The sequence below is a fragment of the Poecilia mexicana genome, unplaced genomic scaffold (genome assembly GCF_051168715.1).
Source record: "Poecilia mexicana isolate PSO_F unplaced genomic scaffold, ASM5116871v1 scaffold_11, whole genome shotgun sequence".
Taxonomy (NCBI): domain Eukaryota; kingdom Metazoa; phylum Chordata; class Actinopteri; order Cyprinodontiformes; family Poeciliidae; genus Poecilia; species Poecilia mexicana.
In genome coordinates this window covers 20,880,067-20,898,840 of record NW_028263380.1, presented here as the reverse complement: position 1 = coordinate 20,898,840, position 18,774 = coordinate 20,880,067, and the positions used below count along the sequence as shown (strand labels likewise).

The 18,774-nt window shown below is 35.7% G+C and overlaps 2 protein-coding genes across 4 annotated transcripts; both read right to left on the bottom strand.

The window, feature by feature from the left end:
• Nucleotides 1–7,010: 7,010 nt before the first annotated feature.
• On the bottom strand, nt 7,011–14,349 carry LOC106916152 (coiled-coil domain-containing protein 127-like). 3 transcript variants are annotated; one of them, XM_088009892.1, is made up of 5 exons: nt 12,599–12,728; nt 10,814–10,883; nt 10,485–10,596; nt 9,331–9,818; nt 7,011–9,247 (listed from the first exon to the last, which is right to left on the bottom strand). In XM_088009892.1, exons 3-5 carry the CDS (start codon nt 10,585–10,587, stop codon nt 9,203–9,205), a joined length of 636 nt encoding a protein of 211 aa, XP_087866018.1. In that variant the 5' UTR covers nt 10,588–10,596; nt 10,814–10,883; nt 12,599–12,728; the 3' UTR covers nt 7,011–9,202. The 3 variants fall into 3 exon arrangements, with proteins under 3 accessions (XP_087866018.1, XP_014839736.2, XP_014839737.2); XM_014984250.2 differs by lacking the exons at nt 7,011–9,247; nt 9,331–9,818; nt 10,485–10,596; nt 10,814–10,883 and adding exons at nt 11,078–11,609; nt 11,698–12,191; nt 13,074–14,349 and having other exon boundaries at nt 12,599–12,708; XM_014984251.2 differs by lacking the exons at nt 7,011–9,247; nt 9,331–9,818; nt 10,485–10,596; nt 10,814–10,883 and adding exons at nt 11,078–11,609; nt 11,698–12,191; nt 13,074–13,185.
• Nucleotides 14,350–14,452: 103 nt separating this feature from the next.
• On the bottom strand, nt 14,453–18,246 carry ntaq1 (N-terminal glutamine amidase 1). Its single transcript, XM_014984254.2, has 6 exons — nt 18,139–18,246; nt 17,675–17,774; nt 16,530–16,580; nt 16,299–16,447; nt 15,498–15,622; nt 14,453–14,761 (listed from the first exon to the last, which is right to left on the bottom strand). Exons 1-6 carry the CDS (start codon nt 18,198–18,200, stop codon nt 14,634–14,636), a joined length of 615 nt encoding a protein of 204 aa, XP_014839740.2. The 5' UTR covers nt 18,201–18,246; the 3' UTR covers nt 14,453–14,633.
• Nucleotides 18,247–18,774: the final 528 nt, after the last annotated feature.

The window sequence follows — 18,774 nt, the reverse complement described above, 5'->3', positions numbered from 1 at the left end:
TGACACTTTAAGATTATCATTAAGTATTTATTGGTCGTAATTACTTTTAATATGAATATTTCAAAATAATGCAAAACAAGATTCACTTCACTTAATGTCCAGTTTAATTTTAGTACTTAGATATTTTTATGTTCCCACATCAGATATAAGGTTTCCAAAAATAATCCAAGTTTAGAGTAAAAACATTTTAGACCCAAGAGCTGTGATGTCTCTTAAAAATGTTTTCAGATTACGATACAAAAGTTATTTGATAGCTAAAAGCTATTAATAGGTGGATCATAGTTCACCTTCTAACAAAATATGTTGTAATGAAAATTGCTTACTTTACCTGGATGTTGCTCTACAATGTCTAAAGCTGATCACCGTCTGTTTCTTGCAGTGAGGTCATTTAAAAACTAAACACACTCTAAAGTATCATAAGCCACTCCTCGGTTACAAAACAAATGACCAGTTCTGGATTAACCTCATCAGGAAGAAAAACTTCAACCCATTTCTTCCATTCATTAATAAATATATGAACACAATGACAGACTTTGGAATGACAGATGTGTGTATTTATTTCAGATGGAACAAATGCAGGACACACTGATATAAAACAGAACAAAACGCTTCCTGTTTCTTTCATAAACAGAAAGCGGAGAAAGGTGTAGGTAAGACCTTTAAGGAAGATTATTACGGTGATTTCAAGTATCTATTGAGAAATCAAAAAGACAGCTGAGACTTGGAGGGATGCACTAAACAAATCCTTTAAAAACCAAGGCATTGGAAATGTCAGCATGAAGAGCTGTGATGTCTAGATTAAATAATAAAAATACACTTTTATGGCAATTATTGGAGAAGAAAAATATAGTCTGATATGTGATCAAACAATAAATAAATTATATTTATTTGATTGCACCTTTTTTTCAGCTTCTTGAAGATCATTAAAATAATTCATCATCTGTTTTAGGCTTGGTGTGACTTGGCTCTGTGCAAATAAAATGTAACCCAAATATAAGGAATCTGTTTCTGTTCGCATTTAAGAACAATGAAACCCTTAAACAGCTAAAATCTTAAAATTAAGGTTAAATTATTCTAATTTGTTTCTTACTTTTTTTTATCTTTGCTTCATTATCTCTGCTTTGGAATATGATGGTGGCTGCTTCTGATTTTTTTTTGTTACTCTAAAGAAATGCATTTTTTCTTCTACTTTTAAACTTTGTTGTCTTTGTTTTCATGAGACGTTGCCTCTTCTCCGTGTTCTTCTTTTTAAATTCTGTTTATTTAACCCAGAAAATCTCAGTGAGATTAAGAACCTAATTCTGTCAGCCAGCAGACAGACCACCATCAGTGTGTGATTGTGTGAAAGAATGGGTGGGTGAATGAATGACTTAATGTAGTGTAAAGTGCTTTAGAGTTATCTGGATTAGACAAAGTGCTAAACAAACACGGGCCATTTATCAAGTTTAGATTTGACCTATTTCAGGAATCTTTAGATGATCTGTGCACAGAAAACTAAACAATGGGTGTTTATTCAGCTAATTCAGTCAACATTTTTTTTATTTCTACTGAAATTTAAAGGTTACATTTAATGCAAAATTCACATTATGCACATTTTTGTACTTTCATTTGGGTCTTCTAAGAACAGCCCAAGAACTTAAAAAATAAAAACACTCCGCCATTTTTTGTCATCTGGAAAATGAGCCATTTGAAAAACCTTTGAAATGCAGTTCCTGATTGTTGAGTCTTAATCACTGAAACTGTACCGTTACCTAGCAACCCCTGCCAAGTCCAGTCCCGTCACCTAGCAACCCACGCTGGAGAGACAGGAAGCTCAAATCGTGGAAGTGGTTGCTGTCAGCTGTGAGTAAGCCACAGCTTATATGTCAGATTGAATGCAGAATATGAATAATGTTATTTCAAACAAATGAACAACAAAAAGAACTGATGCAGCGGCAACAGCTGGTGACATCATCATCTCAAAAATAATTATTTAAAAAGAGGCAACAGAACTAAAACGTTTTCCAGCGTTTCCCCCAAAACACCAGCAGCAGCAGCCGTGGCAGCTCTGACACACTCTGGCCACCTAGTGGCAACTAGCATCACTCCAGTAAGTGGAGTGTCTCTATGTACATATTAAAAACATAAATGAACCCTGAAGGAAGACCTTCTACCTGCCGTCTGGATGGGCGCGTACGGAGGAGGAGGCGTCTTCCAGGTTCCATCAGGGTTCCTCATGTGAGACGCAAAGTTCAACAGGAAGCTGTCAGCAGGTATCACATGCAGCTTCCTGTCACAGACACCAGCAGACATTACTGTGGCATCATCAAATGTGTGACCTGTGTAGTAATTACTGTTTGTTAGCTGTGAACGCCTCTTCAAGCCACCGGGGGTGGGGGGTCAGAAAGGTGGAGGGAAGAGAAATAATAATAAAAATCAATAATCATTGCATTTTAATTATATTATTTGCATAAAATCTAACCTATTTTTAATTTATTACATAAGATAATGTATTAAAATGTAATTTCCCATGTTAATCTCTCTTATTGGCGATTTATAAAGCTTCTTGTTTGTCGCTCTAGCATAGCAAGAGCAAAATGGAAATGTTTTTGACAATTAACAGATCAAACCGCACCTGCCGACTAAAATCAGAAGGTTTCAAGCAGCATTTATGCTAAACAAATGTAACAATTTAATACTGAATGAAAGTGAGGAACAACATTCTAAATGTTAAAGTTTCTTTACACATTAGCAGTGTCTGTGGGGTGGCAAAAGGTGTCCATAGCTAGAAATTAATGCTATTACTGCAAAGGTAACCCCTGCTAATATTAGAGCAGAAATTAGAGAGATTAAATAAACAGGTTGCTAAGTAACATTAGCTAAAACTAGCATTGAAATACAGCACCTCGTTAGCATACCAAAGCAATATTTAGCGATCGTTATGCTCCTCTTTCATCACAAACAGTATGAACCTAACAAAAAATAACTGCCGCCAACGGATCAATATATAATTTCTTAGCGACCCCTTAGCTGTCCAACAAGGCGCCTGATGTAAAATGGTAGTTTTTTTGTTTGTTTTGTTTTGTTTTTGTACACCAGCATTGAACAAAGACGGCCAAATAGGCAGCAATACTAGGGAATTTGTAACAGTAGGTTACCTGTGGTATTCGGATGGGAGCGGAAGGCCTGAATCATGATAAACAGCCTTGTTATGCCTTGGACATCATAACTAACAAAACTGCTACATTGCTTTCATAGACTTAAGCTTTTTTTGCCAAAGGTAGCAAATATCTCAAACATATTTAGCCCTTTAACTCTTATGTTAGAAGCAGAGTTTTAAACAGGAGGGAGGGGCTGACAGCTCTGTGTGAGAGCCCAGAACATATAGAGAAACAGAAAGTTATGCCTAATTCTCACCGTCTTCAATATAGAGCCTTTAAAACCACTAAAATAAATCTGAATATTTTTCTGTATAAACCCTGGTGCTTTAAGCGTTATGTTTAAGTTATGATACTTCCCAGATATTTGATATTTGATCTCAGCTGTCCAGAACATGACAAAACTAAAAGTGGATTAAAAATAAAGCAACTTAACAAGTTATAATTTAATTAGCCCCTCTTGAGAAAGGAGATTTGGCTATATATAAAAACAGGCTTCAATGCCGAGAAATGATCAAATGTTGCAAGTCATACATGTCATACAAATGGAACAGATACAGAGTATGATTTGGATGGTATCAAAAACAAAAACACTAAACATAATTGGTTCCCAATCACAGCCACTGAATTGTTCAAAACAATTGTACAGTAAGGTAAGAAAAATAAAGTAAGACAAGCAAAAACAAAGCAGATTTAGCTGTAATGCTGAACTCTTGCCTGTTGAAAACAAGAAATACTTTATTGTCTGAAAAGTAAGTAAAATTTAATTTGTATAGCAGCTCTCACACATAAAATAACAAAGACGATAGATTAACATTATTAGATTAGCACAGTTAGATTAAGATAGATAAAAGTATGGCAGATTAGCAATGGAAAATACAGTTGAAACAAGATGTTTTTGAAATGAATACCACAGGAACAGCTCCCTCCTGTGGCAGAATAGAGAATTACAATTTAAAATGTTCGTGTTTTACAGTTGATGTTTCAGTTCCTGTCTAGGTAATTACAATGAAACATCCAGTTTCAGAGATGTCGGGGGGAGACAAGGCAGTGACCATTTTGAGGTTGGACAAGTAAACACCTTTTGTGCAGTTTAACACCTGGGACTAATAATAACCTGGCATGCAGGCTGTTTAAGCATTTCACATCCAGCAGATTATTGGTTGCTAACGTGCTAAGGTTAGATGGTGAATTAAAATTAGCATTGTCAGCTATCATGCTAGCAAAAAACAACTTAATTATGATACCCTTTAAGCTAATATAATTTTAGCTAATTTGAGCTTTTACATTGGTTTTTCTGTACTGCACGTAGTATGTTTTTGTAGTGACCATGCTAGTGCTACCTTAGATACTATAGTCAACATTTTAGCTAGCTTTGGGTTTTTAGCTAATTGTACCTTTTACATGGATTGTTTCATTCTGCGTAGAGTATGATACTGTAGGTCAACATGCTAGTGCTAGCCTTGGAGCTAGCATTACTTTTTAGTTAACTTTAGATTTTGCATGGGTTTCTTCGCTCCGCATGGATTATGTTACTGAAGGTCAACATGCGAGTGTATGTAAAGTTCTGGTCTCAACTGTACACAGGAGAACTGACCTTCACGATTCAACAGAAAAAGATAAACAGGAAGCAGCTAACAAATAGATGACCCTGTTAGTCGTCTTTCTATGGCCACACAGGCCGTAGTTTGGGTAGGCTAACAATAAGTGGAATTTTCACTCAAGTATTTTTCTTTCCTCACTGCTCTCCTCCAGTATGCCAGCTGCTTCCACATCATTCTTCCATTCTTTCTTTTATCCCCGGTCATGAGGTATGACAGACAGGAAGCACAATGGCGATCTTCTCTGAAGATCTTCTCCAGATTTGCCTTTACATTCTTCTTGTGGAAAGCTGGTATTTTACCAGCTTTCTTAATGATCTCGTTCTCCAGCTGCTCCCGACATGATCTTGGCGTAAAGTAGCTGCAGAAAAGATGTTGTCTTTCCACCAACATGTCCTCCAACTCCTCCAGCTGCGATAAATTGAGCAGTTCGGTTCTTTCTCTGAGCTCCATTTTTAGTGATTTTGTTTTCTCCATTAGTGGCATTTCAAAAAGACCGAAAGCACTTTTCAGTGAGATCCACTGACTCCGTTGAATATAGACAAGGTTTCTTTTGATCTTCAGCTCCATTTCTTTCTTCTCTCTCTTTGCTTCAAGATTTTTCCAGTCTAAGTCATGGGAAAAGTGGGAAAAAAGCTTTAAAAATATAAAACGGCAAGACGCCTTGGCAAATGTTACAAAGCGGCTTAAACATATCCAGACCATTTTTAGAAAAAAAATAGAAAAGAAATAGTTCACAAACTATTAACCATTTAAAAAATATACCACAAAATTGGTCTGTTTCTCAAAACTTTTCAGCCTGAGGATTACTTAACCTATTTAACAAATGTCAAAGACCAGCTGAAATTGCCCAACAATAACACATCTTAATGTAAACAACCTGAAATGAAAATATTATTCACCCTTATTGTTTTCTTTGTTCATCCATGCCGTTTGTTAAATGTGAAAAGCCATGAACAGTCAGGGTGTTTTGAATGATTTACATACTGTGAAAGTGTGGCTTTCCAATGATGACAAACATGGAAATAAAAAAAGAAACTTTTCTTTACTACCAAGTGTTGTGTGCATTAATAACATTTACAGCTATTTATTATTTAGAAGCAAAAGAAAAACAGACGAGTTGCTTTTACAGAAACAAAAATCACCTTCTGCAACATTAATGTAAAATTATCCAACCATTTCTATCAATATCTATCTACTGTATTTAATTTAATCATTTTTAGTTGAATAAAAACAACAATAGTTGTTGATGTGTGAGCAGAGTATTGTTAGCATAGTCATTAAAAGCGAAGAACAGTTCACACCTACAGACTCGTTCACGGCCGAGCCGTTCAAAAGAATCGAATGAATCGCTAACGAACGACAAATCAAAACTCTCGGTGGGTTTGACTTAGTTTCCTCCGATCATATAAATAGTGCTGGCATCGTTTTCTTGTGAGTGAGAATCGTAAATTTTAAACTTAAATGCTGTGATTTGACTGTAACTTACAAAGAGCAGCCACAGCGACACCTGCTGTTGCAAAACAGAAAGTACTGATCCAACTTCTTCCTCCGGTTCCCTCTCCATCCTGTTCGGTGCTGCCGATGCCACTCATGGCTGCTCTGAAATACAGCTGAGTTATGATATGAAAAAGAAGTCCGACTGAAAATGGGTTGGGTGAGAAATGACATTAACAGGAAGCATTTCACTGGAGCCTGACCAATCAGACCATGTCCTGTCTGATGTAAACACGAGTTACCTGTTCTCTGGACCGCCAGATTTACCTTACAGATTAAAATCATCGAGTTGTTAAGAGATGAATTGTTAGTGGAGAAAAGAAAAGAATTGGATAAAGTCAAATAACCTAAGCTCTGTTTTTGTGTACTTTCACTTACATAAGGGATAGATGGGTGGAAATCCAAAGACATTAAGATTCATTCAACCTTAGAAATGACTAAAAACTCCTTCAGTTTGTTATCATATTCAGTCATATTTTTCAAAAACTTGAAATAAAACGAGAAACATGAATGTAATTTGATAGTCTTGACAAAATTTCACATAGAACCTGAAATAAATTAGCTTTGTTTAACCGGCCATAGTTTGTGCTTTTCAAAAGAAAATCTACATTTTAGGCGACTTACGTGATCCGGTTGGTGATGTCCAGTCTGACTGTGATCAGCTTAATAATGACGAAACACACACCTTCCTGTAGACTTGGGTCAGTGTAGCCACTCCTTTCACCTTAAAGTAATGAGCCTATCATGCTGGAGGATGAATATGTGGAGGAACAGGTTTCATCAATCATCTGTTTATTGATCAGCTGTATCACTGAGCAGGACTTTAAACCAGTTTCTTCCCGTTACTGGAATTTACAGACAAGGTTAAAGTTTTTTTTTTATTATTATTACCAAAGTACAACCAGGTTTCCAGCATGCAGAAAGACATAAAACCATAAACACCTCGTAACATGGAGCAGCGTTTACCTGCAGATGTCAGCCAAGCCATATGATTAATGACAAATTACAGTAATTATGAGCTTCTCCTGATTAACTGCTTACCTATCCATCCAATCTGATGTTTAAGGGTGTATCACATCAGGAAAGCACTTTGGACTGCTTGCTTGGTCCGGTTCCAATGCGGATGTTATTTATTTAGCTTATTGAGGTTTGCTTTCACTTTCACTTTGTACTTTTTGCAAGTAAACAAAACCAAGAGGGTGAACCTCATCGCACCCATTGGACAGAGCAGAGTCAAAACCTGATCAGTAGCTTTTACTGTCTACTAGAAAAATGTCTCCAAAAGGGCAAGTATGTAAATTTATATTCCTACATGTATGCTATTAACACATATTTTAAACCATACCCTGTTTAACTATCTTAATCATAACCATTGTCTTTGTTTTTTAGTTAGGCTGTTAACAGCTGTTATTGTTAAATTTATCATTATGTCATGTCAATGTATTATAATCTGTTTTATCGCTTTGTTCCCCCTATAATCTGCAGAAATAACCAATCAGAGCCAGGAGGCGGGTCTTAACGCTGTCAATCACTCATGCTCAAAAACACTAATGCAAACAGCCACTTCAGTAATTAAAAAACTACTAGCATAAAACCTAGCATTAGCTGTATTTCCATAGCAATTGTGGTCAAACTTTTGTTGATTTTCTGCTAATGGCACAAAAGCACAATTTTGTAATCGCGGTGTTTCCATTTTATAAGAAATGAAATTAAAATCGCACATTGTAAAAAATAACAGAAACAAACCATCTTTCTCCTACCACTTCCTGTCGTCTTCTTTGTAACATCCGGCTGTTGACGTGAAGCTGCGATATGAAAAAAGTGTTTCCATTGCAATTTTGAGAAACATATCTAGTTCGGTATGGCTGAAAAAACCCCTCGACCCAGCACAAAAACTTTCTTTGTTTTAATCGAAAAACGTGAGTTTGTTTTTTTACTTTTTTCTAAGTTGCCGTGTTTCCATTAGAAAACTGTATTTGTGCAATTTCAAAAATTGTTGAAAAGTCTAAACAAACCAGTCAACATATCAGGAAGAGAAATGAGGATCTGCATAAGTCCAGTTTGTCCTTGGGAACAATTTCCAGATGCTTGAAGCTGCTGCGTTCATTACCCAAAAAGAAACATTAAAATCTACATTACAGTTCTCAAATTCAAAAAGGGACAAAGATCTTCATTTTTGGGTCACTGGCTGTGTTTACATTAATCATAACTGTGAAAACTGAAATTAAGAAAATAAATTTGCTAAATGGAAACATGCAAATTTGGAAAAAAAAACAGTTTTTGCTAAAAAATATTTTTTTGCATTAGAATGAGGTGGTTCATCTGCAATGGAAACTCTTTTCTCATCATACGAGTTATGATGAATAGCCTGATGTTTCTACTGGCAAAAACAACAAAAAATATATTTTACATAACTGCTTCACATCCGTCACTGCCATGATGAGATTTCAATAGAATTTCTTACTTAATGGAAATGGCAATTGCAAAATTGTGTTTTCTCAAAATTCGCAGAACATAAACAAAGATTTGTGCACATTTGTGATGGAAACGCAGCTCCTGATAATGAAACGAAACAGAAACTCAAAATTCAAATTCAAGAATACTTCATTGATCTCAAAGGGAAATTAAATGAAATGAATGTATCTCATTAGATTAAATTCTTCAAAGAGTTATTGTAGATGATGATGGCTGTTAGCTGAAAGATCTCCTGCAGCAGTCTGTGTTGCAGTGAATTTGAAGAAGCCTCTGACTGAAGACACTCTGTTTTCCCAAGACAGTCTCATGAAGAGGATGTCTATAATTTTCTTGATTGGAAATGTTTGTATGATTATGTCCCTATAAAGGCTCTTATGACACCAAGCAGAATTGAACATTAACTCCCATTAAATAATAAAAACATTTATCAACATTTGGTTTTAGATTTCCTGAAACCCCTGCTGAGTAAAGTTTGCTCATGACCAAATTTAATTAGCGCTGAAAAGTAGACCGGAAATTTTCTTTGTCCTCAAAAACCTGTGAAAAAAAACAAAGAAATTAACAACGTTTAGTGCAGGATATTCCCATGTAAAGTTTAAGCTACTCTGACTCATGCTCACTTTTTTAAAGTCCTTGTCTTTGATATTTTCCGTCGCCGCTTTCCTCCAGCCTTCCAGCATCTCCCACATTAGTTTTCCATTTTTTCTTTTGTCTCCAGTCCACAGGTACGAGACACAGGAAGCACAGTGACGATCTTCACGGAAGATTTTATCCAACTCCTCTTTTTTTATTAAATTGTACCAAATCAAAATATTGGCGTTGTCCTTTATTTTCCTCTCCATCAGCTCCAGTCGAGACTTCCTGGTGAAGTAGCTGCAGTAGAAACGCTGCCTTTCCACCAGCAGATCCTCTAAGTCGTCCAGCTCTGACAAAAGGAACTGTGTTCCTCTGCTTGCATAACCGTTGCGTACAGCATTTCTTTTCTCTTCTGGAGGACTTGAAAACGTAGAAAAAAATTCAATAAACGGAATAACCTGACTACGGTGGATGGAGAGACTGTTTCTCATGAGCTTTACTTCCATCTCTTCAATCTTTTTTTTTTGCCACCCTGGAGAAGCAAACAGACATTTCAACAAATGTAGGGTATGTTTTAATTATCTAAGTAACTTAAACAATTGTAACTTATTGATCTAAAAGTGGTTGTTAACACTTGAAGGTCTTTCATGTCTATGCAGACAGATGAAATGAATAAAAGTGAAAACCTGTTCAGTTGCTTGTTAGCAAAAATACAAATAGGCCAATACTAACCTAAACTATACTAAGCTAATGTGCCGCCATACATATCTGCTTATGTCAAAAATGCATTTAAAATAAAACCTTCATGCAGCATAAATACAAATCTAAATCAATATTTTAATTTGTACTATGTTGTATGTTCAAGAGCTGTTGCAAAAAAAAAAAGTATAAATTTCCACCAAAAAAAGTTAAGAAAAATTATTGATAAAACTTGGAAATTTCAGAGCTTCAAAAGCTGAAAATATTTGACTTTTGAAACTAAGAAATTTCTGAGATTTTCCTAGAAAAATTTCTAAGATTGATCTCTAAACTTCAGATTTTTTTCTTCAACTTTTCATAAATTTCTCCTCTATATTGTTGGCTCCCTCACAGCAGAAAATACAGAGTTTAATCTGAAAATAATCTCACTGTGGTTTTAGTATGATGGGCCTCTTCATGATATGAAAATAAAAAATCTAATCAGTTTTCTGTAACTTACAAAGATAAAGACCAACAGCTCCTCCTGCAGCAGCCACACAAAGAGCAGGAAGCCAAGTTCCTCTTCCTCCTTCTTCGGGTTCAGTGTTGCGGTTTGCACTCATTTCTCTCTACTAAGAGACATTTTGACTTAAAATAGTTCATAAAGCGTTTAAATAACATCCTACTGAGAACTAATGAAGATCAGGTGAATCAGTTTGTAACAGGCTTGACACCCAGGGAGTCTGTTCACGTTTTAACACTGTGTTCATTGTTTTCTTTGTGCATTTATTTCCTGCTTCAATTGGCTGATAAACAACAAAACGTCACATTTTAAGTTAAAACCCTTACCGTTTGAAGCTTTTGTTGAATTGAAAGTGGAGCTGATCAGCAGCCTGTGGTTCTTCCTTAAAATGAAGGTCTAGAAGGAAAACAAACGCCCAGATTTTAACTGTCGACCTGCCACTCCCCTCTGCTGCAGGGCAGGTTAGAGCGGGATTATATTTAATCTGGGAGACGGTTAAATTATTATTATTTTCTCTGAAATACAGCAAGCACCAAATGCAGTCTGTGTTTGTTTACCAAGTTAAATCAGGAGGACAATGGACTCAGAGATTTAAATTTATATTTAAGTTTATTTATATAGCAGGCTTTCACAGATATTTTTCACTAAAAATCCACAACCAAACAAAATGCACAGAAATATGCAACGTAGAAAACAGAAACCACACAGTCATAAATGTCAATCATAAAAGCCCAGTCTATCAAAAACTACTAAGAATTAAAATGTTTAACTTCATATACCATGTTGCTTTGGTTGCCTCTATCTTCGTAATTAATGAAAGCATCAGTGCTTTTTGTATTTACTGTGTTTGATTATTTGAGATATCCAAGTTTGACCAAAGAGCAAAAACAGAGGAAGGGAATAAATGGTAAATAACACAGCAGAACTAGAGGTTTTGAGCCGTCAATAAGTGTCTATAAAATGTTCCTCTATAGGCAAGAAGAATTGAACATTAACTCGGATAATAAAAACTTTGGTTCTTGAGATCCTGACAACCTGACAGTACGTAGACGTCTGCTTTGGCAAGACGAACTTCTTCATGACCAAACTTAATCAGCGCTGAAAAGTTTCATCCTCTAAAATCTGTGGAAACAAAGACAAAAAAAAATTTAATGCCTTGTAATTTTCATAAAGTATAAGCCACACAGATGAGATGAACCTTCATACTCACTTTTTTAATCGAATCTTGTTTGACATTTTCGTTTAATCTCTTCCTCCACTCTTCCAGCATCTTCCACATCAGGTCTCCATTTTTTCGTTTGTCTCCAGTCAACAGGTACGACAGACAGGAAGCACAGTGACGATCTCCACTGAAGATCGTATTTAGGTCTTGATTTGTTGGTATCCCAAAATAATTTAAGCCGCTCTCCCTCATCTTCTTCTCCAGCATCTCCCGGCGGTTCTTGGATGTGAAGTAGCTGCAGTAGAGATGCTGCCTTTCCACCAGCAGATCCTCCAAGTTATCCAGCTTTGATAACAGGAATAACGTTTTCCTGATTTCATAATTGTCAAGTAATAATTTTTCTTTGTATTCTGATGGATTTTCATTTTGATATTGTGCATCGAGAAACGATATAACATGAATGCATCGCATGTAGCCGGTGTTTCTCTGGAGCTTCACTTCCATCTCTTTAATCTTCCTCTTGGCTTCACGATTCTGCCACCCTGAGGAAACAAACAGCCATTTTTATAAACATTTAGGGAATCCTTTAGTATTCTGGCTTAAAAACTACCTTAGCAGTAGTGATAGCTCTACTTGGTGATGTAAAGCTGGTTCTTAACAGACTAAAAACTGGTGAATTCAGAATACTTGAGGGTTATTCAGGTGTATATACTGTGGACAAAGGTATATTTAATTGAAATTAATAGAATCCTTATCACTTGTATCCCATTGGTCATATTGCTAATCAATTATTTTACACAGCATCAAGGTGAAAATGACTTTCAGAGAAACCAACCAGTTTTATTACAACAAAGATACAGAGTTTAATCTGACATGATCCGTCAATGATGTTATCATTATGAACTCTTGGTATGTAATTAAAACATGTAATGAGTTTATTTTAACTTACAGAGGAAACCAGAAACAGCTGCTGCTGCCACACAGAGAGCAGAGCTCCAACTTCCTCCCCCTCCTGTTCCTTCATTGGGTTCAGAGTTCCTGTTTCCACTCATTATTCCTCTAAAAAGAGAGATTTTGATCTGAAATAGTTCAAAACATCCTGCTGAGAATTGATAAAGATCAGATGAATCGAGGTTAAATTAATAAATCAAGGCTTATCAAGGCTTTTCAAGGCTGAACTCTGCTAATTTTAACATGAGCTTTTATTATTGTGCATTTATTGAATATAGATAGCTTTAATTTCTTGATTAAACAACAAATACACTCACATTATCTAGTTATACTCTAACCCAAGTTATTTAAACTTTCCTCCAATTCAATAAACAATTTGCAGATCAACCCACGTTAACAAGCATAACCACCTTGGCATTAATTTCCAAAAATAAACCGTAGTTCACAGTACAAACCCTCATTTAAAAACTTACTGAGCAAAGCTTTTGTGGTACCGAGTGTAGAGTCGATCAGCTCCCTTTGCTTCTTCCTGATTAAATGTACCCTCCACATTTCCAGGAAAATCAGTCCAACCCATCTGGTTTTAGCAGGTGGTTCTGCTGCAGAACAAGTTAGACCGGGACCGAATTCATGAATACGAGGCTCAACTTATTTCCTTTCTGAACACAGAAATACAAATGATGTCTGTTTTGGCTTACCTGGGTTAAATCAGAAGAATAAATGACTCAGACCTGGACTTATCCTGGTATTTAAATAAGCAAATGTTTATTTACCCAACTATTGTTTAGGTAAAGCTGAGAGTACAGAACGACCTCCAGAGAAATTAAAGTTGAGATCAAGATACCTTAAAGTCAGTTTGCACCATCCATTGTTGTTTCAGCCTAATTGGACTTAATGGGAGCAAATCAAATCATAAAACGTGAGGCTGGACTGAACCACAATGCCGTGAAGCTTTTTGGAGAAAGTCTTTTGGACATGTGACACAAAACTTAAGCTTTTCAGCTCTTTGTTCAGAGAATGAATGAAGCAGACCAGGAAAAGGCCACTGTCCCGACTGTAAAGCATGAAGGAAGGTTTCGTTCTGGCTGCTTTGCTGCAGCCGACTCAGGGTGTTTTCATCTGCATCAAACTGTCCAGGCATTCTGGGGAGAAATGGGCCGACCAGTTACACAAAGTTTGGTCTCAGCTGCAGTTCATAGGTCTTTCATGGGACAATGACCCAAAACAGCAAAACACTTTCTCATCTTGTTGGAGATGTTTAGTACATCCAGTAGAGGGCGTCAGCGACATCTTAGGTCGGTGCACAAATGTGACATTTGAAATAATTACATCCTCTCCCTTTTCTTATTTAAATGTAATTCTTCTGTTTGACTGTAGGAAACCACATTGACTAAGTGTGCAACACAAACTTTTAGTCCCAGGAACCAAATCTGGCTAATTTAAACCATTTGCAGGCCACAAAGACCTTTATTTCAAAGGTCGGTGCACAAATGTGCACCGACCTTTGACTATTTCAAATAAAAGTTGAAATAATACTTTTATAGAGTAAACTAAATAAACTCTATTATACTTTTATGTTGAGATGCACCAGTTTGAGTCATTAATAACTGATTGAGGCAGGAGAAAAACTAATAGTTTCAAACAGTTTTAGATGTATATGGAAGTCTAAAGCCTGACCCTAAAAAATAAACAACCACTTTTTTAAATCTAATTATTAAATGAAGCCCTTTTTTGTTTCTTAATCAACGTTTTACTGACGTTGTGCTTTTTCCAACTAGCCTGATGAGGACAGAGTGTGTAAAGTTGTTTTCCTCAGCCTCTGATTTTAATGTCAACATGTTCAAGGATTATAAAAAAATGTTTTTATTGCTCAGACAATGATCCACAGGTCAAATATCTGACAACGTTAGAAAAAACTAAAGGATCCGACATCAGAACCAGGATAAAAGTCCAACACAACCGTTGATTCTGAACCACCTGAAGCAACAATGTCATGAAACCACATCTGCTGCTTCTGGTGGCGTTGAGGAAGATCAGGATGAAGACGATGCTGTGGACGGGTTTCCAGTGTATGTGAGCAGGAAGTGATCCAGACTGTAGACGGTTCCCCAGCCGTCAGCAGGGCTCATGCTGATGAAGTCATCCAGGTTCATCTGACTCTCTGAGGAGGAGAGGCGTCAAACCAGTGACATCATCATCATCATCATCATCATCACAGAAAACACGCAAGTGACTGTGTAGAGATCTGGAGCAATAAGTACAAAACTTAACTACATAAAAAAGAGAAATAAAAAATCTATAAGGTGGGATATTTATTAACATGGTTTTTGTAAAACCTGAATTATTTAAATTTATTGACATAATGAAACTATAGACGACTCCAATTTTGTACAAAGCCAAAAATAAAAAATTACTGAAAAAACCTTCAAAAACTATTTAAGACTAAGGAGCAAATTTCCTATTTAAAATATAGAAAAAAAACTTTAGTGCATCAGTAAGTTATGTTTGGACAATAAAACTTGTCCAAACATAAAACTGTTAAAATTATTTTATAAACATATAATTATTGTTAGATATAGTATATAAAATTGTTCAGTTATTGTTTTTGTTATTGATGCTAGTTTTTCTTTTGGTGATATTTAAAGTAGTAATGATTGTTTTTGCCACTGTAATTAAAATTAATTAGACACTAAATTGATGGCTTAACCATTAAATACGGGTTTAGTTCTTATATGTACGGATTATACATGTAGTAAATCTAAATACATATGTAAAGAGTGGGAGTATTGATAAATTTATTCAACTTTCTTGAATATGTCAAACTAAAGCTTTGACATTATGCTTCATGCTGCATCTCTATTCAAAACATAAATAAACCCAGAAGGAAGACCTTCTACCTGCCGTCTGGATGGGGGCGTACAGAGGAGGAGGCATCTTCCAGGTTCCATCAGGGTTCCTCATGTGAGATCGATCAGACGCGAAGTTCAACAGGAAGCTGTCAGCAGGAATCACACGCAGCTTCCTGTCACAGACACCAGCAGACATTACTGTGGCACCATCAGAGATGTGTGACCTTCATCTTCCTAATTGCTGTTATAAATTCCCTGTACTGTTTGTTAGCTGTAAATGCCTCTAAGCTGGAAAGCCAGCCCAGTGCTTTTCAAAGTGAGGGCCACCAAGGTATACTAGCGGGGCTCAAAAAATAGAAGAAATTTAAAATTTCAAATATTTTTGCTTTTTTTTTATTTTTATTTTTCATAAAATCAAATATATTTTTCAATCATTGTACATGTTAAAATAATGTATTGAAATGTAATTTACTGTGCTAATCTTTCCGATTGGCTGCCAGTTAGATTTAGAAACTTCGTCCAGCATGACATGACAAAGGTAACCCTTGGCTTATATTAGCGCAGAAATGAGAACAATTCAAGTAGCAAAGAAACATTAACTGCAATTAGCGTTGAAATACAGCGCCTCATTAGCATACCAAAGCAATATTTAGCGATCGTTAACGGATCGTTATGACCCACTTTAATCACAAACGATATGAACGTAATGGAAGAATAACTGCTTCATACATAATTTCCTAAGGACCCCTTAGCTGCCCAACAAGCGCCTGATGTAAAACTATTTATTTTTTACACCAGTATTTAACAAAAACAGACAGTAATACTAGGGAATTTATAACAGCAGGTTACCTGTGGTACTCTGGTCGGATGTGGCGGTCCGAGCGGAAGGCCATGGCTCCGTAGAGCCGCAGGCTGCAGGGAAACGACAACACAGAGTCCAGATCGTAAACCAGAGAGTCCGACTGAGGGCGCACCTGAAGCAGGATCACATGGTAGTCCTGAAACACGCAGAGATGCAGTTAATGACGCCAAAACAAAACAGCATCATCAGTCAGGGATTAAGATGTGGAGGAAACAGACCCAGATCACAGGCTCGTCGCCATGTCCGGATTTCTGCTTCCACAAAGGAATCTGAGGGAAAACAGAGAACATCATCAGCTTCAGAGGAAAATCAGCTGCTCTAAAAGTTTCAGGACCGAGACAGTCAAAAAATATATTAAAAAATTGCTCAAGATCCATTTTTTATTCTTTGGCGTTCACTCAGTTTGAGTCTTTTATAATGACAGGTATGGAGAATATTTGTAGTTTGTTTTTACTTTACAATATACAGCTCTGGAAAAGTAAAAGACCACTTAAAATGATCAGTTTCTCTCACTTTACTTTTTATTAGTATATACTAAGGTATATATGTTTAAGTGCAATCAACATTGACATGTCTCAGAATTTCCAAGTAATTTAGAATTTATCTGCAGAAAATGAGAAATGATCAAAATAAAAAAGACGCAGACCTCAAATAATGCAAAGAAAACAAGTTCATATTTATTTTGAAATTACAAACTAATGTTTTAACTCAGGAAGAGTTCAGAAATCAGTATTTGGTGGAATAACCAGGTGGTTTTCAATGGGGTTCAATGATGTGGACTATTCATTTTTTTCCAGAGCTGTATATATTTTTCTTGTTCTTATTGATATATTGCTTTATTTAGTTGAATGAATTGTACAGCACTATGATCAACATCCGTTTCTTTATGAGCTGTATTAAATTAAATTTTTTAGGGTTTTGTTATGAAATCTAACCTAAAAGGTGGCTTGGAAAAATATTTACACCCAGCTTCAATTGTGATGTTTTTCAGTATTTAAAAAAAGGAACCACCTCCTGCAGATGGTGGTTCTACAATCTGCCCCACATTTTTCAGATATTTATTAGCATTAAAAAAAAACACTTGCTTGTACTTGCCAGTAATGTTAGTAAATGTAAAAAACAACAAAAAAAACCCTGATCTTTATATCTCTCTATATCCGAGTGACAAAAGTTAGAATATCAACAGAAAGTCTTCAAATAATCACAATCTTATTCATTTTATATAATTATTACAAGAAAGTAAATACAGTTATTGATAACTGGATAAAGATTGCTTTAATCTCAACAAGTCTCTCACTAACTGGCTTATAAGGAATCTACATTCAGTATTAGTAGAGGTTCATATTTATCCCGAGCTTCTCACCATCCGTTTGTCATTAGAGATAAAAACGACAAACAGCTGTTCCAGTGGAGCAGTTCTCTCTTTCTGAACAAACTCGCACAGCTTCCACACATTTTCTTCACTGCAAAACAAGAACAGAAAATACGAAAATCAACAGGAAAATCCAGGCTAATGAAATAATGACACCTACAGGACAACGGTTCAGCACGTTTTTAAATAAACCTGTAAAAGTTGGAGAAAATACACCAAAATACAAAAAGCATCAGTTTTTTAGACCTGATAAGAAATATTACATTACAAAATAAGTTAACTACAGCTCGGATATTAATTGATTTATTTAAAACCAACACTTGTTTATGTCCTTTATACTTATTTACATTCGAATATCAATCCCCCCAATTAGCACTAGCATAAAGCACAATCAAATAAATCAACATGCAAGCGATCTATTTTTAAAGTATAGCGGTTGTTTTAATCATATTTACCAATAACAACTGGTGTAAACACAGTTTTCGCGGATCGGTGTGATTCTGTGTACTGTCGTCATGGTCTGGTGTTACACCAGAAAAGGTCCGCCGGAAACAAGCTGCGACTTCACATAAAGCTTTCAAACTAAAAGTTCCTAACTGAGGTTTACAAGCTTTACAATCCAAAGGCATTTATTCCTTCAGTCAACAACAAAAAAAATACATTTTACTACAGGAAACCTGTTTGAAATTTTAAAGAGCAATATTTTTATTCCTATTTTTAGATTTTAATAGAAACATTTCTTTTAAATGAGCACATTTTCTTATACATGTGATAAAGCAATCCAAAAAAGTACATGTACTGTAAATAATATAAAAAGGGATCTGAACTCTATTTCCATTATTATTTTTTTAAAAAGCTGCCTTTAGTAAAACAAAATGAAACCCAAAATCACCAGACTGCTATAACACTTTGTACCTTACGATGTTAAATATTAACATTAATAACTAGTTTTCTGCACTAAATTGTCAAAGATCCCAATAAATGTGGGTTCCTTTTGTTGAATAATTTTCATTCAGTCAGTAAATTGATTTGCTCCGATAAGGGTCAGAATTGAACAGTTAAACAAAATGGTGGATTGGTTCTGATTTGTT

Coding starts and splice junctions, on each gene's coding strand:
- LOC106916152 (XM_014984250.2), bottom strand. CDS start 13,177: ATGGGTTGGACTGATTTTCCTGGAAATGTGGAGGGTACATTTAATCAG. Junction 12,709..13,073: donor TACCACAAAAGCTTTGCTCA/GTAAGTTTTTAA, acceptor CTCTCTTTTTAG/AGGAATAATGAGTGGAAACA. Junction 11,610..11,697: donor AACAAGATTCGATTAAAAAA/GTGAGTATGAAG, acceptor TTGTTTCCACAG/ATTTTAGAGGATGAAACTTT.
- ntaq1 (XM_014984254.2), bottom strand. CDS start 18,200: ATGACGACAGTACACAGAATCACACCGATCCGCGAAAACTGTGTTTAC. Junction 16,581..17,674: donor TCTCTAATGACAAACGGATG/GTGAGAAGCTCG, acceptor GTTTTCCCTCAG/ATTCCTTTGTGGAAGCAGAA. Junction 15,623..16,298: donor ATCCGACCAGAGTACCACAG/GTAACCTGCTGT, acceptor TGTCTGTGACAG/GAAGCTGCGTGTGATTCCTG.